Source organism: Urocitellus parryii, chromosome 9 (genome assembly GCF_045843805.1).
Source record: "Urocitellus parryii isolate mUroPar1 chromosome 9, mUroPar1.hap1, whole genome shotgun sequence".
Taxonomy (NCBI): Eukaryota; Metazoa; Chordata; class Mammalia; order Rodentia; family Sciuridae; genus Urocitellus; species Urocitellus parryii.
This window is the reverse complement of record NC_135539.1, coordinates 7,404,015-7,427,277: the sequence shown is the minus strand read 5'-3', so window position 1 is coordinate 7,427,277 and position 23,263 is coordinate 7,404,015. Positions and strand designations below refer to the sequence as shown.

Below are 23,263 nucleotides of genomic sequence, written 5' to 3'. Positions count from 1 at the left end.
GCAGACTGCTGAAGGCCGGGGGAGGGGGAGGCCCTTGCCCACACCTGTGATGTTGAGGATGCTGTCTGCGATGGTGGTGGGGGTCACAGTGCCCTCGGTGGTCTCTGCCTGCAGGATGCGCATCATCCCCTCCAACTTGTGCAGTGTTGTCTTCAGACAGGAGCGGCACACGAGCTCTCTGCTGGACACCTGCGTGGAGGCCAGGCAGAGTCCAGGCCCACTCCGCCCACACTCAACAGGCTGCCCACTCACATGTGCCAGCGTGCAGGCAGCCTGCCTTCAGGTGCCCTGGACTCAAGCTGCAGTACCTGCCCAGGCCTGAAGCGCCAAGACCCTCCCTGCTGCGTGTGATTCTATGGACCCTCCCACCCCCGGGGAACATCCAGGCTCCTCCTGGGACCCACGTAATGTGGCCCTACCAGCCACCCAGAGTGTCTTTTCACACAACTAAAAGCAAGGCAGATGCTGAGGCTCTGGTCCAGCCACCCAGGCCACAGAGCAACAGGGCAGCCTCCATCCAGAAAGCGCTCTGCTGACCTATACTCTTGAGGACTTGGCCCTACTCTCCAGCCTCTGGAGCCATCCCCTCCCCACCCTGGCAAATGTCCCCTGCCCTGCTCACGAGTCTAGACTTGGGGCAATGAACATCTATGGGTAGGCACCACATCAGATGGGCTAAGTAAGTGGGGTGTGACCACAGGCCCAGGAGGAAGGCACAAAGGAGAAACTTTGTGCCAGCCCCTCCCTATATGTGGACTATTCTTTCTTTCTGGGCCACCCTACAGGACCATCAAGGGAACACTGTGCACTTATGCTGGACAGCAGCAGCAGAGAACTGGCACAGGCCAGGAAAGGAGCTCCTAGGCTGGAGATCCAGTATGCACAGCTGATGCTACCACAGGGCCTGGGTGTTTGGAGGGCACGCTGCTCCTGGCTACCCTACCATGCACTGGGCCAGCGCAGCAGTGATCTGCTGGATGTCATCCACAGTGTTAACGCGAAGGGACACCAGGGTCTCTGTGATGTTCTTGCGCACCTGGGCTCGCAGCTGCCGTTCATGGTGGGGTTCGGCTGCCATGTCTGGGGCCTGCTCATACTGGAATGGGTGGGGAGCACAGGGGCTATCAGTGGGCAGGTGCCCAGTCACACACGGCTCTGCACTGGCTGCTGTGAGTCAGAGACTCAAAACCCAGAGTTGTCTCCTCAAGGGCAGAACAGGGCATGTGCAGGACACCCTGCAGGCTCGGCTGGACCTGACAATGGGGAAGGCCTGGCATGTACTGGCTGCTGAGAGTAGACACTATCGTTTCGAGGACTTTAGCGGGCTGGAGATAGAGCTCAGTGGTAGAGGATTGCCTAAAGTGCACAGGCCATGAGTTCAACTCCCAGTACTACACACCCACACACACACCCTCTCTCTCAAGGAGACCAAGGATTTAGCTAGTTGAGGGTCCAAAGATGAGACCTTTGTGAGGATGTCACGAGTTCTGGCCCCATAAAGCAGGTGCTGGGGGATCCCTGTTGGCCCACCCCACTGACCTCATTGAGCACAGTGATGAGGGCCAGCGAGTACTCAATGACGTGCTGGGGGTCAGCTTGCCTCAGTAGCCCAGGTAGCACAATGGCGGTCAGGCTGTGCAGCCATGGGGTGAGGCCCCCAGAGCTGCTATTGGGCTCTGGAAGGACAATGGCCAGAGACCTACAGGGCAGAGGTGCGCCATGAGCCAGTGACATTCACCACATTTCCCCCACTCCCCTGCCACCCCACCCCCTGGATCCAGCTCACCTGTTGAGGGCAACCACTGCTGCACCCAGCTGATCCTGCACTACCACAGCCAAGTCGACTTCAAAGTGAGGCCGGAAGCCAGGGGGCAACACAGCGGCATAGGCTGAGAGGCTGCCCTTATAGACGCAGAACTCCTCGCAGTGGCCCTGGCGACAGCGCCGCAGTAGCAGGGCGTACACCAGTGGGGCACTCGCATCCTCCGCATCGCGCCAGCCTGCAGGGTGCACAGCGTCAGCAAGGTCTCCTGCCGGCCCGCGGCCCGCCCCCAGGCCCGCACTCACCAGCGCACTCGAAGTGCACCTTGGTGGTGAGCGCGCGCACGGCCTCCAGTGGGAAGAGTCGGCAGGAGCCCCCAAGCGGCGGGCGGTTGGGCGAGAGGTGGATGGAGGCACAGCCTTCTTCTTCGCCCGAGCTGCCCAGCACGCTGAGCGTGAAGATGTAGCCCTCACCGTCGCGCAGCACGCCCCGCCGAACTACCAGTCGCATGCCAGAGCTGCCCGTGGACGTGGTCGTCTCGTCCAGCACCAGCGTCTTGTTGCTGAAGGTGCGTGCGGCCCAGCGCTGCAGGACGCAGCGAAGAAGTCCGGGTGAGAACAGGGCCAGAGCCGCCGACAGCCCCGCCCACCGCCCTGCCTCCGCTGCTCACCCCTCGCTTGGAGCCGCTGCTACAGTTGTCGCAGCGGCCCTCCAGGTATACGTAGGAGCTGCGGCTCACTTCGTACACCGCCTGCGCCTTGCAGGACACGCACTCCAGAGACACAATGGGCACCCGGCCGCTCCGGATGGATACCTGGGGCGGGCGGGGCATTCACGGAATATGTCTCAGGTCCAAACTAAGGAAAGCGCAGAGATGGGGGCTTTCCATTTCCCAGTCCTGGAAGGGGTTAGTCCACTAAGGAGCAAGAAGCCAGTGGGGCTTGCCTGCAGCCCAGGGGCTTGCTAAGACTGGCAGGTGACACAACTAGAGTAAACAAACCAAGGCGTTGAGCAGTCTACCCAATGCTGTGCTCCTACTTCCCTGGGCAGGGCCTGGGTAAGACAACCCAGCCAGCCTACCTGCCTGGTATGCCCTCTTCTGGAGAGAACTTTTCTGGGTAGGAGTGTCTCCTGGGCAGGCCAATTGAGAAGGCCTGGTGGTGGGGAGACATCTCCCCAGGATGCCCCAGCACACCCCACTGGCAGGACCTGCCCCACAGAGTGGCCACCACCTGCACTGTGGTCCTAACTTTCCTGGCCAGGGCAGAAGGCTACAAAGGCAAGAACTGGCCCCTTGCATCCAGAAGCAAAGACATGTACACCCTGGGTACAGTGACTGCCTCTGCAGCAGGAGGCAGACCAGTTTCTCACTGTCTGCTTTTTGCACCAGCTGGCACAGAGCCATTGTCTACAGCACACCAGAGCTTGCATGGCCCTTAAGATCTCACGGGGAGCTGCACCCTGGTTTGGAAGAAGGACATGTAACAAAGGGGGATATTTACTATCAAGTCCTTGAAAGAAAGGGGAGTAGAGCTGGACACTGTTAGGACACTGTCTAGGCTCGGTCCACTGGGACAGGGGCATCACCCACCGTCTGGCTTGCAGCCTCCTCCTTCCGGCCCGCCTTCCACACTGTGAGACTGAAGGTGTACTGCACACCGGCCACCAGGCGCTCCCGAGGGATGGTTACTATGCTGCTCCCACGGGGCCCAAGGTTCAGCAGACACCCACTGGCCTCACTCTGCAGCCCACAAATGAGGGAGACAGTGAAGTATGAGACCCCCATCCAGCCTCAATGCAGATAGGGCTTGGGGGCTTTCCTGGCCAGTCCAGGGCAGGGAACTATGAGGGCAAGAGCTGGTCCCCTCCTTGGTCCCATGCAGGAACCAAGGCCCAGTCCAAGACCATGTGGAGTGCTGGGCATTCCCCGGACATAGCACAAGTCTGAGGGGCAGAGAGGATGTACCGCCGTGTGGCTGACCTGAGTTGAGGCCACACAGGCCCAGAGGAAGTTTAGTGGTGTCTGGTCACCATCCTCCAGATTGGGATCGTAGGACTTGCTCCCATCCAGCACGAGGTCCTGCGTGTCTGACCATACACGGTAGGAGCCACCTTCAATGATGGGCACCAGGCGTTCAGCAGCCACAGTCACATTGGCCTGAATGCTGCGTGCCAACGGCGTGTCCCCAAATGACACCACAAACACGAAGCAATAGTGGCCCACAGGAAGTGCCAGCCGTGGCACCACCAGCTGGGGCCGGCTCATGTCCACACCAGGCAGGGCCACTTGTGCTACACGCCCCAGCCGCTGGCAGCTGGTGGTGCGGTATACCTCCCAGCGGTACTCAGTCTGGTAGGTGACACAGTCCCGTAGGTCAACGTGGGCCTCCAGGTAGTTCCGTTGGGAGCGCCGCATTAGCACCTGCAGGGGCAGGGCCACATCCACCTCGGGCTCCCTGCAGGCCAGAACCTGGACAGTCACCGTGGCCTGTGCCACAAAGAAGCTCACCAGGTTGGAAGCATTCACCTGTACTCGGTAGTCCCCAGGCTGCAGGTAGGAGTGGTCAGCCCAGGGCTCCTCTGTGTCCTGCACTGGAGCCCCATCCCCAAAGTCCCAGTGGTAGGCCACTCGCCGGGGGCTCGGGCTTGTGGCAGCCTCAAATCGGGCTGAGCGGCTGGCAAAGCAGCGGCCACTCCTCAGCTCCACGTGCTGGATGACATCCTGCACCTCCACAGAGAGCGTCATGTTCACGCCGCCCAGCTCATTGAAAGCACGCACCTGGATCTCCAGCAGCCCTGCTGCAACAGGGGTATAGGTGACATCACGGCCTGACAGAATGACCAGCGAGTCACCCTGAACCTTCTGCAAGGAGAAGTACCAGGCGTAGGCAACTCGGGAGCCCCGCTGCACTCGGGCTGTGAAGTTCTTCTCAGTGCCCGTGGCCATGCCTGGCTCGCAGCAGTTGGGCACCTGCAGCCCACCAACAGCCTCCAGCACCAAGATGCGCACCTGTGCCTGGGCCCGGCTCACGTGGTTCTCAGCCTGCACACTCACCACGTGGTCTCCAGCCTGGGAGAAACGGTGGGAAAAACGGGGCCTGGGGAGAATCTCAGGGGTGGCCCCACTAACCTGCAAGTGGAAGGTGACATCTGAACCAGCAGACAACAGGACCTGAAAGTGGACCAGCTGCCCAGGTGGCACCACCTTGCTACTGGCCCACAGAGCCAGGCCCACAACAGGCTCCTGCACTGTGAGGCTGTGCTCAGCCACAGCCCAGCTGACCGCATTGGAGGCATTCAGCCGGATGGAGAAGGCACCAGCATCTGGGAAGCTCACGGCAACATGCGGGCTATGCTCACTGCCACCCGGCACAGTCCAGCACCAGCTTACGTTGGTGCCTGTGGCTAGCTGCCCCCAGAAGGACACAGTGGAGCCGACTGCCACAAAGCTGCCCAGTTCACCAGCCCTGATGCTGAGGCCACTCACAGGCATCTGCACAATCACCTCAATGGTGGCATTGGCCAAGCCCAGCTGGTTCCCAGCTGTGACCCTGACCGGGTGCAGGCCGGCTATGGGAAAGGCAAGGATGACAGACGGCTCCAAGGTCTCCCAGCTCAGCTCTTCCTCTAGAGTCCATGTGTAAATGACGTTGCTGCCACCAGTCAGCCTGGCACTGAGGGTGACGCTCGTGTTGACAGCAGCTGGGTTGGGGGAGGCGGCCACAGCCAGCCACCCCACAGGCTCCATAAAGTCCACAGTGCGGTTGGCCCAGGCGCTGCCCAGCATGTTGGTAGCCCGCAGCTGGATGTGGTAGGTGCTGGCTTCGAGTGCAATGAGTGAGAAGCTCTTACCACTGCCCGTCAGGGCTGGGCTGCCATCCCGCTGGGCGACCCAGCTGTAGGAGATGTTGGTGCCATCCCTGACCATGGCATGGAGCTGCAGCGTGTGGTTGGTGGGGAAGCAGCAGCTGCCCCCTCCACCTGCTATCTGCAGCCCCTCAATGAGCTGCAGGACATAGATGAAGATGCTGTCTTGGGCAGTGCCCACCTCATTCTCAGCTGTGACAATGATGTTGAAGGTGCCCACCGAGCGGAAGGTGTAGGAGATGGTGGGGCCCCCGGGGATGGGCGTGCAGCGGTCACAGAGCACCCAGGAATAGCACACGTCGCTGCCCGACTCCAGCAAGGTGCTGAAGCTCACGCTGCCGTTCAGAGGCACAACTGTGCGGCTGGCATTGACACTGAGCCCCCGCACGCGCCGTTTTACTGTGACATTGAGCTGGGCCTCGCTGCGGCTCACCTCATTCCAGCTGGCCACCCTGATGGTGAAGTGACCTGTGTTGTTATAGATATGGGTGACCTCAGGGCCCTCGAGCTGCCTGCCGTCCCCCAGCTCCCACAGGAAGGTGGCAGGGCGCCCGTGGCCCATGGTGGAGAACAGGTAGGGCTGCTGCAGCTCTAACACACGGGAGCCGTTCACTTTGATGCCAGTGACCACTACAGGCTCCTGTACCTCCACGAGAGCTGAGTCATTGGCAGCAGAGACATTATTGTACACAGTGACCGTCACCAAGTAGGAGCCCACATCTCTGTAGGTGAATGTCATCTCAGGGCCCCCAATACGGACCTGGGCATTGTCTTCAATGCCAAAGTCCCAGGTGTAACGGTAGGGGAATGGGGGCCAAGCAGAGGCTACCAGCTGGGCTTCGTCCCCAAGCTGCACAAACTGCCTCTCAGGCTGCAGGGTGACATTGTCCACCTCAGGCTCCACACAGACACTGGTGAAGTAATGTGCCTTGTTCACGTGGCTCGACAAGATCAGCACCAGGGGAAATGTGCCACTACGCGTGAAGTTGTGTGTCACCGTCGGGCGCCCCTGGATGGTCACATTAGAGGAGCCATCTCCAAAGGTCCAGTCAAAGAGATAGTGAGCAGGGTCCCCGGTAACATGGGCTGTCAGCTGGGCCTCGGGCTGTGTGGGGAGGCAGGCCATGGGCTCTATGCGTAGCACCTCTAAGACAAAGACCTGCACAGGCCGGCTTTGGCTCAAGTGACCCACAGGGCTGGCTGCTGCCACTGTCACCGTCATGTTCTGTGCCTGCAGATACACATGCTGCACCGTGGCCTCAGGGCCTGTCAACACTGTGCCATCCCCCATGTCAAATGTCCACGTGATGTTGTCACCCATCTCCACAGCGGCGCTGACGACCACAGGGGCGCCTTGCTCTACAGCCGGGCTCAGGTGCACACTCAGGCCGCGCAGCTCCTGGAAGACGTGGACCTCTGCCTGCGCCACCACCCTGCTCACCGTGTTGTTAGCCTCCAGGCAGATGTGGTAGGTGCCTGTTGCCACGTAAGTGTGGCTGACCACTGGCTGGCTCTGCATCAGGACAGGGGAGCCGTCCCCAAAGTCCCACACATACAGGACACCACCAGGGGAGGGCAGAGGGTGCGGGTAGAAGGTACCAGGCTGGCCGGCCACCAGGGTGCTGCTGCTCATGCCAATGGCCGTGGTGGGCAGCGCGTCACGCACGCTCACAGGTACCACCTGCGTTAGGTTCTCAAAGGTGTTGGACACGAGCACTGTCAGGTTGTACTCCCCTGTAGGACAGACCTGAGTGGGACCTCCTGCTCACAGGACTTCCCCACCTAGTCCTGGTACCACACGCACAACCCTCCTCAAGATGTAAACTGCTGTGCCCTTGGGCCAGCTGGAGGGGCCCCACAACAGGTTGCACGTGGGACCCAGCTCCATGAGGCAGCAATGAGGGTAGGAAGAAAAGGGCACCTCCAGGCAAAACTGCAGAGATGAGCAGGAGCACAAGGAAGGGAGGGCGTGCAGCCTGCGCCACATGCCACTGGGGGCACTGCTGCATGGGGCTCTTGATCCCAAGAGAAGACTGAGAGCAGGGAACAAGAGGGTCCCATTTCTGGCAAATTCAAATCAGGGCTGCCTCAGGGACCACCCACCCCTCCTTCACCCCAGTGAGGTCCCCAAGCCATCAACCCAGGCAGGATCAGGGTGGGGTGATGGGGATGGTCCCTGGGAGTGTCATCCCTGAGAGGGTCTGCCCGAGGCCAAGGTCAGTGGGGCAGCGGCCCCACCCTTACCTGGGATGGCATAGGAGTGCGTGGCACCATGTTCCACAAGCACCTGGGCCACTGTAGGGTCTGGAACCTGGAAGGACTCATCGTATGGAGGCTTGAACTGACCAAGAATCTGCTCCCCATCCCCAAAGGTCCACCTGTCAGGGGAGTAAGCTGACAGTAAGTGGGCCAGAGAGGCAGGTGGGCAGGGCCAGCCACTTGCACAGTGTGGGTACACACTTCCCCCACAGTGGTTCCTTCCTGGCACCTTCATTCAAGGTACCCCAGCACTCTGCTTCATAAGTCTCTCACCCCTCCCAGGCAACCCTCACAGGTCCTATGTACCAGCATCCCAAAAGGAGGAGGAAGGCTCAAGACAGCAACCCTACTCAGGGTGCCCAGGCAAAACTAGGTCCTGGGTAAGAACCCGGCCCCAGCGCTCCCAGGCACTGACCCCAGGGCTGTGGCCTCCACCAGGCCCAGAGGCACTCACAGGAAGGCCACCTCCACAGCGGAGTCCACCAGCACACTCGCCACCAGCACCAGGGTGGTGTTGGGGGGCAGCACAGTCGGCACTGCAGACACCCGCAGGCCCCGCATCCTGTTCATGCGCTCCACTGTGACATTGTAGTTCACGGTGACATTGCTGACGTGGTTGGAGGCTGTTAGCTATGGAGACAGGCATCAGTGGGTGGCAATACACACAGACCCACAGGCGAAAGGCCCTCAGCCCTGACTCAGCGACCCCCCCCACACTCACCCACAGCCATGGCAGAGTCCTCACAGGGTGGCAGGACAGAGCAGAACAGAAGGCAAAGGTGAGCACCCAGACACCCTATGACTTGAGTCCCCCTCCACCCACCCCCACCTACTGAGAGCTTGAAGATGGCGGCGCTCTGGTAGATGACGTTGAAGACAACGTTGTGGAAAGTCAGGGACTGCTTATCATCAATGGTCCACCGGAAGACCACATCTGAGCCAGCCTCCACCACAGGGCTGTATCGCTGTGGGAGGAACATGGTGTCACCAAAAGCTGTGACCCCTGCCCTACCCTGGGACTGACTCACTCTCAGCACCCATTTGTGTTCCCCAGAAGGACCTGCTGGAGACCAACATGCTGAACCACCACGGTCCCTGATGGACACTGAGTGGCTTCCGACCGGGGACGGGGCCTTCCTCTATGTGCACCCTTGTCTGGGTGGGGGATGTCATAGGCCACACTCACCACTAGGACGCCCTGCAACACACGGGCCTCGGGGCTGGGCATGGCTCGGAGGCCACGGATGGGCTCCTCCGCTGTCACTCTCAGGCTGAGGTTGGCCCGGCTGGCACCGTTCTGAGCCATAAGCTCCAGCACGTGCTCCCCAGCACTGAGCCCAGGCAGCACCAGCACTGAAAACAGGGTGTCATTGGTCTCTCGGGTACAGCCAGGCTCAAGGGTATCAGCCACATCAGGGCAGGCATCCTCAAAGGGTGCACTGACGCTGCCCCCAGGCCAGCGAGCTACAGCTGTGGCATTGGCACCAGAGTCCAGCTGAAGCACCAAGACTGAGCCATTGGCTGGCACATAGAGGTGGCCATCATGGGGGGCAGGGTGGATGACCCGCAGCCCAGTCACAGGAGAGATCACGTCAAAGCTGCAGGACAAGTTGTGCCTAGAGACACTGTTGCCCACTGTGGCCCAGACCTCATAGTGCCCAGGATGTTGTAACCCAGGGTTTGGCCTCAGGCCCAGCAGTGGGGTGAGCCGCTCTGTGGCTGAGAACAGTTGCAGAACACAGGCAGGACCAGCTCGAGCACCCTCCAGCTGAGTAGGCAGGTGGGCCAGCCAGTCAGAGGCATTGGTGGAAAGATACAGGGTCTCGAGGCCAGGGCGTCTGGGCACCGGGGGACAGTGTAGGAAGGCACCTGGGCCAGCATCATGCTGTAAACCAATGAGGTCACCAGGGAGCACAGGCACATCCTGGTCGCAGAGAGTGACCTAGGGGAGAAAGCAGGGCTGTGTGAGAGCCCACAGGGAACACTGGGCCAGGGCGTCAGGCAGGGCTCCCAACAGGGCACCTTAGCACTGTCAACTATGCTTCCAGGAGTCCTGTACCCCAGGATCTCATAGCAAGGACAAACAGGGTAGCAGAGACAAAGGGGACTTGCATGGAAATGCAGCAGGGGTGGGCTGCCCCATAGAAAGACCCTCCTCAGAGGACTTGAAGGATGGGAAGAAGCTGGTCACCATGAGCAGGTAGGAGTCCTCCTCAGAAGACACAGCAAGGGCAAAGACCCTCATGGGGGGACACAGGCAGGTGCAGAGGAATCCATACTCAAGTGTGATGGGCAGCTGAGGGGAAGGCAGCTTAGGCAGCTGGTCAAAGGCAGAGAGACCCGAACAGGGACACATACCGAGTACTGTGTGGGGGGACCTGGAGGCACGGAGAAGAACAACTCCCTCCATAGTGTGTAGGTAGCCTTTGGAAGCCTGGAACCTGACAGGGATCCATTAGCACAGGCCCAATCATGGCAGGAGGCATCCAGAGGCATGCAGACATTGGCTTTAGGGCACCAATGTCCCTCCAGCATATACTGGGGGACCAGATCAGTCCTGTTGTCAGGCTCACTGCTATTTTCCAGGGGCCCTGCAAGTAGATGAGAGGCGTTGGAGGGCATCCCACCCACCTACCTGACCTGGCCAGCCAGTGTCCCCTACCACTACCACTGGCCCACTGCCACAAAGCCACTTGCCACTGACCTGGGTCAGACCTCAACCCAGAGAGCCCCTCCCCCAACCTGCCCTTAGACACATGCAGAAGTCTCCAGCCCTGCTCTCTGTCCACCCAAGGGCTGGGGCCAGCAAACCTGAGCGCTCAGAGAGGGCCTGAGCTCCCCAGCCCCACCACCATCATTAAGTCCCACCTGCTGCTCCTGAGGGCCGGTACACCTGCAGCCGCAGCTGGGCAGGCCTCTGGAGCTCCTGGGTCTCAAACTCAGCTCCAGTGAGGAAGGCTTCACGGCTCAGGCTCAGGCCAGGGAACACCATGACCTGCAGGGCAGGGGGCACCTCAGTGCCAATGACTGACCCTGGGGTCTGGACTCCATGAACCCAGAACCACCAGGGCAAAGAGAAGGAAGCTATTGGATGGTCCTATCATCCTCCCTCAGAGGAAGCCATTAAATGGTCCTGCACAGACCTCATTTTATGCCACGGGGAAGAAAAATAAGATCAAAACCATCTGTGAGCAGCAGGGTCCCTAGCATGGTCTTAAAAATCCGTCACCCTTGAGCTGGGGCTGTGGCTCAGTAGTAGAGCGCTCACCCAGCACATGTGAGGCACTGGGTTCAATCCTCAGCACCACATAAAAAATAAATAAAGGTACTGTGTCCAACTACAACTAAAAAATAAAATATTTTAAAAATTCTGATTAAAAAAAAATCATTCACCTAGCAGGGCAAGGTGGCCACGTCTGAAATCCCAGCTACTGGGGAAACTGAGGCAGGAAGATCAAAAGTTGGTGAGACCTTGTCTCTTAAATAAGAAAAGCTCAGTAGTAGAAGTACTTCCTGGGTTCAATCCCAAGTACTGCAAATAAGTGAACAAAACAATATAATGTAAAAACATTCACCCAGAGCAGGGCCAGCAGGTGCTCAGAGTTCTCCCAGACCAAGGAATCAGGCGCCTTTCATCTCTGCACCCCACAGATCTCCAACTGTCTATGCTGGGCACAAACCACTTTAGGAAGGCCCTCACAAAGCCAACTTGTGGGTTTTTTTTAGAGACGCAAAACAGGCTCAGGCAATACCCCCGAGATGCAGAGGGGTTCTAGAATGCAGAAAGGCTGACCTACCTCCACAGGCTGCTGGGGGGCTAAGAGGACTTCCTGCTGTGCCAGCAGACTCAGGGGTCCCTGCAGGCCCCCACCAGGCACTCCCATGAGGAAGTTCTCAGCATCCCACACGGGGCCTGGGAATGGCAAATATGCAATGAGGTGCTGGTGCCAGGCCAAGGGGACAGCTGGAGGGACATCCAGGGTGGGGCCACCTGGGTCTGAGCCACCCAACAGCTCCTCCCCCATTCCCTCCGTGTTTGCCTCAGCCCAGGCACAGCAGCAGGTGCTCAGTACACCAGCACACACCCAGCACAAACTCAGCACCCAGGAGCAACCATGGGAGGGCAGCCCCAGTCATGCCCCAGCATCCTGCGCACCTCCAGGCCGCAGCTCACAGACGTAGCTGTGTGGAGCTGAGCACAGGTCAGTGTTGCACTGTCCTGCGGGTCCCAGGCGCACACAGTGCTCGGCAGTGGCTGGGTGCGGCTCCCCAGGCAGCCAGTTCTGGCAGCTCTCAAGGCTAAAGGCTTCACCCTGAGAGGCCGGGCCAGTCTCTGTCCCCTCCACAGCCGAGAAGCCAATCCACACATCCAGGCTCCTGTAGGCAGATGGCAGAGAAGGCGGGCACTAAGAGGGCGCCCCATTCTCCCACTGGGGCATGCTCCTCACAGTGCTAGCAGGGTCCTATCACCATCTCATTTCTCACACGTGAAACTGAGGCTCCAGATGTGACCAGGCAAGCAAGGCCTAGGCCCACAGCAGCAGAGCATCTACCCAGTGTCCATGTCCATGGGGCCAGTGGGCACAAGTGAGGGCCCCTCACAGAGCTCCCCCTCAGACCTGACTGAGGCCATGAGCTACCCCACACCTTGCTCTGCAGGGAAGACCCACATACAGCATTTGGGGACAAAGACAATCTCACATCAGACCCAAAGTGAGCTGCCACCTGAGGGATCAGCCAAGGCAGGGAGCCCCTCCTGAAGGCAGGTCTGTAGACGCACATCCAGACTTGGGCAGAGGGAAGCCAGTGCAGTAGGATACACTCACACACGCCTAGACACACACGAGCATCAGAGGGCACACTAACTGGGAGTTGTGCTACAGCTCCAGCACCAAGAGCTGATGCTGACGCCCATTAGCCAGATGACCTTGGGGAAAGGCTGTGACCACTGTGGGCCCGATATTCCCTTCTGAACTCTGAGACATGCAGAGTATAGCCACTGACATAACAGGAGCCCTCCCACTGTCCAGCAGGTGGATCCCTCGGAGAGGTGGGGTCTGGCCTCACCCCCACTCCAGCCATGGCAGACGTGAGCTGCAGAACAAAGGCCTGGCCCACTGTGACTGGGAGGTACACGTCCCCACAAGACTGAGGAGGGCACAGGAGCCCAGCATGCTCTCCCTGGGGGCAGCACATGATGGCCCTGACCCTTCCCAGGAGAGGAGCAAGCAGAGAGGCATGAGAAGCAGAAAGCATAGTCTCTATGGTAGCCCCAAAACCAGCCCTCTTGGGAGGATTCAGTGTCCTGCCCTGCAGGGCTGGAGAGACTGGGGTCCTGGTCCCGGGTCCCACAGTGTTTATGAAATCCACTCCCTTACCACTATCCATCTCTGGAGGGCAAGACAGGGCCCTTCCTGCCACCCCCACCTCTTTCTTCTGAACTGCTTCAGGCCTGGGCTCTGCCTATACCCAGGCACTCCAAATTCCCTGCCCACACTGCATTATGGCCTTCCTGGGGATGGGTACAGGCACCTGGTAACCTGGGAGACCAGGAAGTGCTGAATGGCAGGACTGTCCACCATAGCCAGGGCGGCCCCAGCCCAGGCCCGGCACTGCTCCTGCGCCTGCAGCCAGGGCATCTTCTCTGCCACCAGGCGGTAGCAGTGCCCATTGCCAGGGAAGACCTCTGTGTCCGAGGGGCAGAGCGGGTGCACCACTGGGGGACGATGGGCAGAGAACAGGGCATCAACATGTGCCAAAGGATGGGAAGAAAGAGACAGCAGGGGTGACCCAGGCCCAGCAGAGAAAACACCTACCTCGGCTGGGCTCCTCACCCAGGGCCAGGATGCTATAGGTGGCCTGTAGGGCTGAGCCTCCACGGTTCCGGATGCTAAAATGAAGGCTCTCATCACTGAGCACAGAGGATGGGCACACGAGCTTCAGGGCAGCAGGGGCCACCTCCACTTGTACCTTTGTACTCAGCAGAGCCGAGCCAGACCCCAAGGCCAGCACAGCAGTCACGTGATAGTACCCAGGTAAGACGTAGCGGTGGGTGGTGGTGGCACCAGCCACATCCACCTTAGGGGAGCCGTCACCAAAGTCCCAGCATGTGGAGCTAATAGGCAGAGGGGCAATAATGTGAAAGGCTGCTGGCTGGCCAGAGGCCAGGGGTCCATGGGGCACCACCAGGGTGGCCCCTGGGGAAGCTGGGAAGATATGTTGGAGGAGGGTGGGGACCCTGCAGTTGGGGGTGGGGAGTGGCAGAGGACTGGAGCACAGGGACTGGCAGGCTGCAGAGGTGTTGGGGGCCTGGGCTGCCCCACATAGGCACTGGCCCTGTTCCAAGAGGGCCGCAAGGCTGTGTCCGGCTGAGAAGCAGAAGGCACTGCAGGACTCAGGTGCCAGTGGGCCCTCATGGGCAGCAGAGAAGGCCACCACTGCCACAGTGCCTGAGCTGTTGTCGGGGAGGCAGGCGACATAGTCCTCACCTGTAACAGGTAGACACACTGGTCCCAGGGCCACTTCCTCCTGCCATCGCTGCAGACTTGCTGCACCTCCCTAGACCCCAGACCAGACCTCCCATAGCCAAACCCTCCCTGGAGAGGCCTGCCCAACCCCTGCCCAGGCACTGTCTCCCCACATGCACCTTTTCCTGGGCCCTCTTGGCCAGGGTCCTCATAGTAGGGAGGACAGGGCCCTTGTGTCCTGCCTGCACTCACCACAGCTGCTGTCCAGCAGGGGCATGCTGAGGAGGGGCTGGCCAGCCAGGGGGCCAGGCCCAGCACATGTGGCTGCCTCGGGCTGGACCACGTGAACATGTTGTTCCTCCACCCAGTGCCTCAGCCACGCCAGACCACAGTCACACTCAAATGGGTTCCCGCTCAGGTTTCTGCAGGGAAGCGGGTGGTGAGGGGACCAGGCAAAGAGGGGCTACCCTGGCAGAACAGCTCCCATTGCCTGCAGCAGGTTAGCAAACTGCCCCTGGAGTCTGCTCTCAAATTTGGGGGGTGAGTCAGGTCAGAAGGGGAGAGGGGATATTGGGGGCCCAGTGTCTAACTACTAACATGCACCAGAACAAATCAACTCACATTTCAGTTAAATTAAATAAATTAGCAAATGTTCCTTCTTCTAACGTAGAGATCCTGTTGTTGCTTATGTCCCTGGAAGAAAGAACAGATTAGGCAGAGTGACAGGAGCCCTGTAACCAGATGGCAATGGGCAGCAGCCACCTGTCCACCCTGAGGAGTCCCCAGCATGCAGGAGGGGTGAGCACAGCCGGCGGGGACTCACAGCTCCACCAGTGCTGAGAAGTTCACCAGGAGCTCGACATCCAATGCCTGGAGCAGGTTGTGGGAGATGTCGCTGTTGAGCAAAACACATGGGTGAGGCAGGAGCCCTTGACTGGCTACAAGGCCATCTGGTCCCACCCCTAGGAGCTTCCTGCAACTCCAGTTGCAGCCTTCCACCCTCCAAATTCCCATTCCCAGGGGCCAGGAAGGGGATTTTCTGATGGAGGACCTGAATGAACACATGTCTGGGGAGACTGAGGAAGGAATCTGGGGGCCATAGCCCTCTGCACCCACCTCAGCCCCACAATAAGTACCACATAGTGCAGTCACACATAACTGCAAACCCTGCTTTCAAATTTGGGGGGTGAGTCAGGTCAGAAGGGCACAGGGGATATTGGGGGCCCAGCGTCTAACATGCACCAGAACAAATCAACTCACATTTCAGTTAAATTAAATAAATTAGCAAATGTTCCTTCTGTACCTGTACCTGGACAGGTACAGCCCCTTCCATCCAGCTCCTGCCCCAACCTTTCCTCCAGAGCCAAGTCCCTCCACCAACCCCTTGCCCCCAGCCTAGCAGGGTGGTCCCTCACCACCAAGAGCTGACTTCTCCACCCTCTACATGGGCTTCGGAATGCAACCAGCTGCAGGGACCCAGCTGCTGCCATTTATCAGTGGAAGGGAGACCTCAGAATGTTCCAAGATACAATGAGGGCACAAAGGTGAGATAAATGGGGAGGGGCCCTGGCGGATGACCCCACATCACAGTAACAGTGATGGCCCATGAAACTTCAAGTCCAACACGAACAATCAAAAACCCTGACTGTATCAACAAGATAACAGAGAGGTTCATCTGTAGGCATCAGTGAGAATCATCATCAAGAAATGAGGCAATGCAAGTCTGTGCCTATGCCCTGGAGTACACAGACTAACCCACAATGGGGAAGAAGCCACAGAAAGGCCTGACCTGCAAGAATCTGCAGGTCAAAAGGTCAAGAGCAACTGAGGCACAAGCACCAGTTGGAGCTGACTTCAGCACTCAGAATTCCCAGAACAAAGAGCACCAGAAAGTGAGCCAGGTGGTGGCTGGGCAGGAGGGCACAGAGTATTGTGGCCCAGTACCCAGGAGGCCAAGACAGGAGGATCACGAGGTTACAATCTCTAGGCCAGCCTCGGCAATGCAGTAGACCCTCTCTTAAAATAAAAAGGACTGGGATGTAGCTCAGTGAGAGTGCCCCACGATTCAATCCTCAGTACTGGACTAAGGCAGGGATCTAGAAACAACTAACAAAAGCATATATGGTCACAGGTGTAGAAGAAACATGCCATCTTCTCAGTAATTAGAGAAATACCAATGAAAACGATAACGCAAAAGCATTCTTTTTCTGTCAGTTGAGAGCATATTAGATCTAGTCTCCGGCTCAGGTGACCCAGTCAATCCACCCTCACTGACACCAGCAGCCACATCACTAGGCCCTTTGGGCAGTCTAGCGCAAGCACCACTGCCTTTCAGTTATCCCATTCTTTTTCTTTTTTTTGATACTAGAGATTGAACCCAGAGCCACATCCCCAGCCCTTTTTGTTTTTTGAGATGCCCCACCCCCACCACTGCCACCCCAAGTGGCTGGGATTACAAGTGTGCCCAGGTGTCCCATTCTTTTTTTGGGGGGTGTGGTACTGGAGATTGAACTCAGGGACACTCAACCACTGAGCCATACCCCCAGCCCTATTTTGTATTTAGAGACATGGTCTCACTGAATTGCTTAGCACCTTGCTTTTGCTGAGGCTGGCTCTGAACTTGCGATCCACCTGCCTCAGCCTCCCAAACCACTGGGATTACAGGTGTGCACCACTGTACCCAGTGGTATCCCACCTCCCCTCAAGCTTTTGGTGCCTTTGAGAACTCACAGGTGAGGGAGGGGGCCACAGTCACCCCTGCCACCTACCTCTGGGGTACTCTTTGGGTTCACATATTCCCACTGATCCAGTGAAGCTCCTGCGACAGGGGCCCCAGGACAACCCTGAATGACAGACACCTCTGGTGGTCTGGCCTATGCGGCTTGGGTCCCCCACCAGAGCTCCTGCTCCCCTAAGTGCACTATTTGCCACACAAGATTACCTGGTGCCTCTCACCAGTCCGGCCCTTCCCAACAGTGACCGCCCAGCTGCTGAAGCCGGAAGCCAGGAGTCCGCCTTTGCCCCTTCCTGGCCCTGGCCCAATTCAGGGCTCCACCCCCAGCACCCTTCTGGGGTCTACTGGTCTCCTTGTTCCTCTATCCAAGCTCCCAGAGGACAGGCAATGGCTCTTTCTGCCAGGGGGTACCTCAGTCAGGCCCAAGCCAGGGCGTCCCAGTGGCAACGATGAGGACAGCAGAGGGAACCTGTACTCTGACAAACCAGGCTTTGGCCCCAGCAGAGACAGCCCGAGCAAGGAAGTGAGACTGAGAGGAGCACTGGCTCCTCAGACCTGGTGTCCTGCACCACCATCCCACCTGGCAGTCCACCTGCCTCAGGTGGCTTCTCTCTGGGACCTGCCTGAACCTACCACCAGGGTTCAGAAAAGTAACAAGGGTCTTGGGGACCCTGCTTGGCTGAGTTCCCCCAATCCAGGGAGTGTGGCAAAGCAGGGAGTGGGCAACAACTAGGAGCTGCACCCCAGTCTCTGCCCCATGGTGGCACTGTCAAGATGTGGTAACATGCAGGCTGTGGGGAGCAGGGGACACTGGAGGGACAATCAGGGCCTACATTCAGCCCACTGCCCACTGGCCTGAGGTCCTGACAGTAGCTTTTCCACAGCTGTCTGCTGCAGCCACCACTGATCCAGGGGAATACCAAGGCCTGGACAGTCCCATGCCCCCACACTCCACAGGCTTCCCCCACTCTCCCTGGATAACGTCACCGAAGTCTGATGCCCTGACCCCAATAATCGGGTTCCCTGCAGGGATCAGAGAAGGGACACAGGGAGCACCCTGGCAGAAGGGAAGCATTAGCAAGGGCACCAAGGCTGGTCAGATAGCAGACACCCTGGCCCTTACCCACTGCTGGGAGGATAGGAGCACCCAAGAAGTATGGGGCCGAGTGGGGCCTACCCTCTAGGCCATCTGGATTCTCCAAGGCCAAAGCCCCCAACTTCCAGAGACCCCACGGCTAAGCTGGAAGGCATCAGGTAAGCTGAAAGAGGGAGCTAAGCTGGGGACTCACACAAGGGGACAGGCAGATGCCCATGTGAGCATGAGACACGTCACGTCCCTCAGCCTGGCAGGCCGGGCCCCCACTTCCCACAGCACTGGGGTACTAACTCCACAGTCTGTGACAGAGGCTGAGGTGCTCCCAGGCCTGGCCTGATCCCCCTGCTGTCACAAGATAGACAGTAATGCTGGGAGTCCTTCACACCTGGGTTCTCCTCACCTTGCCATCCATATCAGATGTCCCTGGGGCTGGACCCCAAGCTGCCACCTATGGGTGCACCTCTAGATGTAGGGCACCAGCCTCGCCTGGGTTTATATTCATGGACTCACACCCACGGGACAGGTCTGTGTCAGGCTCCCGATTTTCCTGCTATAAGAACTGGGGGGACTTCCTTCACCACCCTTGCCCAGCTGTTCCCGGGCTACACAGAGGATAGGTGGTGCTGTCAGTTGGGCGGTGGGAGCCTCTGGAGAAGTGGGAGGCTGTGTGCAAAGGCGGGCATGCTGGGGAGGTGGAGGCGAGGGAGCCACTTAAACAGTTTCTGAATAAGGACAATTATTTTGAGAGGAGGGTGCTGGGGACTTAACCTGTGGGCGCTATACCACCGAACTACAACGCCAGACCTTTTTTTAAAATTAATTAATTTATTTTTATTTATTTATTTATTTATTTATTTTAGTTACCAAGGGGCCTCTTTTTTTTTTTATTTTAAAACCAAGCATTTATTAGAAATTGTTCCATAAAGAGAACTAATTTTAGTAGTTAGAACTATAAAATACACTTCATGGAATGTCATCATAGTTGTATTCTATTGCTGGTGTCTTAAATTGTCATGCTACCATGAAGTACTTCTCTACTACACATGGGGAAAGGCCAGGGAGATTAACTTAAGCGGCTCTAGAACTTACAACTGATTAATGGCAGAACTAAGACCAAAAGTCTTGAGTTTTTAAGCCTTTTTCTTAGCTCATAAAGTGACAATAAGGAAGAAAATGACAATATGCCACTTGACCTTTTCTCCCATAATGAAAAATTCACCTGTGTTCTGCCAGGGACCTCTATTTTATTTATTTATATGTGATGCTGAGAATTGAACCCAGTACCTCACACGTGTCAGGCAAGCTCTCTACCACTGAGCCACAACCCCAGGCCCCCTAGACCTTTTATTTTGAGAAGGGGTCTCTATATTGCTTAGGGTCTTGCTAAGTAGCCCAGGCTAGCCTTGCATTGCGATCTGCCTGCCTCAGCTTCCCAAATCACTGAGATTACAGGCGTGCACCACCATGCCCAACAGCTGTGGACTGTTATGAGGGCCAACCCCTTTCCAGGGCTGTAAAAACAAAGGCCCCAGATAAACCAGAACTCTGACCTGCAGCTGAGTGGCTCCAGTTTCCTCCTCCAAGATGGAGAGTAGCCCAGGTGCCCGCTCCCCAGTCTGGATGCCGGGCAGGGTGTGGGGGCCAGCAGAACCCCCAAGGAAACATCTGCACATTCCAGGCACATGTGGTCAGCGGGCGGGCGAGTGCCAGGTCCGGCACCCCCACCCAGCGCTGGCCGCCGTGCTGGAAACAGTGCTCAGGGGGAACAGCTCCGAGGGGCCGCCTGTGGACATTATGTAATCAGCTCTTCCAGAGCCAGCCGCCTCCTCCCTCTGGCAGACTCAGGCAGTGCAGGGGGAGGCAGAAGGCCCCCACTCTCCCCCAATGCTCCTGGAGGAAACAGACTCCCCTCAACCCAGCAAGGAAACTCCCAGAAACATCCTCTCCCAAGCCAGAGCAGAGGGGTGAGAGGCCGCTGTCAAGGACCCACACTTGGCTGGCAGAAGGGTCCCGGCCCCCAGGCTGGCCTCCCTAGTGGCTCCTTCCTGTACTAATGGACTTTCCTTCCAGGAGCCCAGCAGCCAGAGCCAGCGTGGGTCTGACGCCCTTACTGTTTTCATTCCCTTTGCTTTTTGTTCCCTTCTATTTATGGTGAGTGAGGCTAGCTTCCAGGGCCGGAAATGATGTTTAAATTGATGAATTCGAGTTTAGGAGAGAGCTGCAGAAAATCACTTAGTGCACACAGGCAGTGAGGTGGGCAGGGCAGGCTCTGGCTATGCCCCCCTGCTTTTCCAGGGAGACTCACCTCTATGCTGCCCCCCCATGACCACCTCCCTCCTGGCTCCAGATGAGGGCCTGGCAAAGAGTGGGTGCCCCATCTCTGGGATGAGGGAAAGGGTACGAGGGCAGGCTACAGGGGCAGCCCTCTGATGGCCAGGACCAGGGCCAAGGAGCAGGAGGAGGGCCCCACGTGTTACAGGGTGTTCTGTGGCATCTGTCTGTCCTTACAGGGCCCTAGTCACTGGCACCAAGTCCTCCACAATTGAACTGTCACCAGAATGAGATCCTGGGGGGAGGGAATGACAAGGCCTATCCAGGATCCTCCCAGAGCCCACAGGCAGGGACAAGTCTCAGAGGTGAAGGAAAAGAGATGAGGAGTGGGGACATGTCAGGGATCCTCTGTGTGGGAAAAACAGTCCAACCCCCAAGAGGGCTGTTATGAGAGCCACCCACCACGCAGGCACTAACAAAGCAATGTGGATGGGGGGACAGGCAAGGAGGCCCCACTTACCCCAACCTGCAGTGGGGACACTGGAGACCCAGCCTCCCTGCAACCACCTCTGTGCCCACGTGATCTCTGTGAGCAGTGACTCAGCAGCACCAGGATGGCTCCCAGCTGCTCACAGCCCACTGCAACCAGCAAGAGTACGAGCCCAAGCAGCCCCGCTCTCCTGCGGGAATACTGAGGCTCAGGGCCCACCTCCTTCCCCACACCACCCAGGAGATGTCCACAGATGGCCACAGGCCAGGTTGTCCAAAGGGTGGGGGTGGAATAAGTAGGACACTGTGCATTAGGCAGGGTCCTAGGTCTAGCCAGCTGTCCCATCACTCATTGAGGTACAGCCAATGGCAGGGAACAGCCCAACATCAGGGCTACAATGCACTATGAAGGCTCAGGATCCCCAAGGCCCAGATGTCACCCTTGCCCAGAGTTCTGGCCTCATTCCACATTGCAACCAGGAGAGCTAGCTTCTGCCCCTGCCTGGTAACAAAGCCCTTCCAAGGTGGCCTCATAGGATCCAACCTGCCTTCAGAGAACAGGGGTTACTAGAGTCAGGCTGTGCCAGAGCGAGGCTCACAGAGGTGTCAGGGAAAAAGAGCCCAGAGCACCTTGGCCCCAAGTGCAGCCCCCTAGCACTGGTGCCTGGGCACATGGGCCTTTGGCAAGGATGGCTACCAAACCAGAAAGAGCAAGGTATTCCCAGAAAGGACATGAGCTGCATTTTCCAGCTGCATCTCGTCCTGCAGGAATACGCACACACACCCTGTGGCGCCCCTGCACACTAGCCTGCCCACAGCTGCGCCCACGCTGGCCAGCTGGAACTGCACAAGCAACTGCATCAGGCCAGGCAGAGAGCAGAGCCCAGACGGCCGCCACCCCAGACAGCAGCAAGAGAAGCGGGATGTTTTCATTCTAGAGTGCTAGGCGGGTCGGCTGTCTGGGCTCCTGCTGCTGGTGTTGGCCACCACAGTGTTCCGGAAAGGAAAATGTGTCTCCATCCAAAATGGCTTCCTCAATTGAAACTCAACCCTGGCCAGGGTCTCCCCACTTCCTGCCCACCCAGCAGAGGCACCCCAGGATGGGGGAGCACAGGCAGCAGCGTAAGTACTCCTTATCCCAGGAAAAGCCCAGGGGATGCTGGCAGAGGTGAGACCCATATCTAACAGCAGCCACCAGATTAGTAGTCACAAGATGGCGGCCAGAAACTCCCAGCTCCCTGGACAGGCAGAGAAGGTGTCACAGGAAGCCTACATGGAGAGGCCCTGGTTGCTAACTTTTGAAGGGGGAAAAAAATGCAGGAAGAGTCTACAAGAGCTTGGAAGAAGGCAACTAAAGCTCACATGTACCTGGCACAACCATCCCCAAAGTTCCCAAAGACCCAACAATGTCCACCAGACACACTCAAGGCTGGCACTAGGGCCAACATGCCATCGTGGGCAGTGCCATATCATCCTAGGGAAGGTAGGTGCCAATATAATCCCACCCTCATATCCATGCACTTGACTGTGTCAAAAAACCCCACAAACACAACAGCTAAGATAAAAACTAGGGAACAAATGTCACTTCAGCTGAGGCTGAAGGATCCCTGAGCCCAGGAGTTCAACACCAGCGGGGACAACATGGCGAGAACCACTGCTACATAAAAACAAGAGGGAATGCACCAGGCCCCTGTGCTGAAGGCGCCTCTCAGACCAGACCAGGGAGGTGGGACTTTGGTCTCCGAGGGATGCACAGGAATCAGCCTGCTCAGACCGGTCTGTGCTTATTAATTTTACTTTATTTTTTGGTGGTATAGGGGGCTCAAATCCAGGGCCTCATGCATGCTGACAAGTGCTTTGCCACTGAGCTCATCCCCAGCTCTGGTCTGTGCTTACGCCATGTGCTCCAGCATCAAGTCTAAGCACTTGGCTCAGGCTCAGCCTCCTGGGTTTGCTTGCCTTGAAGCAGGGCAGGTCCTAAGGTATGTATTCTGGTAGCTGGTACTTGAGGACAAGGGAATGGGTCCCCAGAAACAATGGAGAAGAAGGCTAGGAAGGCTACCTGAACAAAGGGTATGATGATTATTGTGGCTGCAGTGACTGAGCCCTATTGATACACCATATACCCTAACCTCGGAGGCCTACAACCAAGGTGTATTTAGCCATGGTGCTCATTTTACAGGCAAGGAAACTGAGGCTCAGAGAGGCTGTAGGACTCAACCAAAGTCACACAGGAAGTTGAGGGGCTGGAAGTGAACCCAGGTCGCACACCAGACCCTCATGCCTCTCTCCTGAACCCAGAAAAAAGCCAGGGGACC

At 57.9% G+C, this 23,263-nt stretch overlaps 1 protein-coding gene across 10 annotated transcripts in view; it reads right to left on the bottom strand.

Moving 5' to 3' along the window:
- Pkd1 (polycystin 1, transient receptor potential channel interacting) overlaps positions 1–23,263 on the bottom strand; it is a 41,947-nt gene that overhangs the window by 11,813 nt on the left and 6,871 nt on the right. For 8 of the 10 annotated variants that reach the window (XM_026385615.2, XM_026385622.2, XM_026385618.2 and 5 more), the window contains exons 2-22: positions 15,179–15,250; positions 14,977–15,048; positions 14,608–14,777; positions 13,705–14,376; positions 13,421–13,604; positions 12,045–12,265; positions 11,686–11,801; positions 10,757–10,883; positions 10,247–10,479; positions 9,075–9,830; positions 8,722–8,853; positions 8,343–8,518; positions 7,874–8,007; positions 3,744–7,363; positions 3,354–3,503; positions 2,433–2,576; positions 2,068–2,347; positions 1,787–2,000; positions 1,540–1,699; positions 944–1,096; positions 45–189 (exon numbers count right to left, since the gene is read on the bottom strand). In XM_026385615.2, the coding sequence (XP_026241400.2) occupies positions 45–189; positions 944–1,096; positions 1,540–1,699; positions 1,787–2,000; positions 2,068–2,347; positions 2,433–2,576; positions 3,354–3,503; positions 3,744–7,363; positions 7,874–8,007; positions 8,343–8,518; positions 8,722–8,853; positions 9,075–9,830; positions 10,247–10,479; positions 10,757–10,883; positions 11,686–11,801; positions 12,045–12,265; positions 13,421–13,604; positions 13,705–14,376; positions 14,608–14,777; positions 14,977–15,048; positions 15,179–15,250 (7,931 nt within the window). Of the gene's footprint in view, positions 1–44; positions 190–943; positions 1,097–1,539; positions 1,700–1,786; positions 2,001–2,067; positions 2,348–2,432; positions 2,577–3,353; positions 3,504–3,743; positions 7,364–7,873; positions 8,008–8,342; positions 8,519–8,721; positions 8,854–9,074; positions 9,831–10,246; positions 10,480–10,756; positions 10,884–11,685; positions 11,802–12,044; positions 12,266–13,420; positions 13,605–13,704; positions 14,433–14,607; positions 14,778–14,976; positions 15,049–15,178; positions 15,251–23,263 lie in introns of those variants that run through there. The other 2 variants (XM_026385623.2, XM_026385624.2) reach the window with 2 other exon arrangements.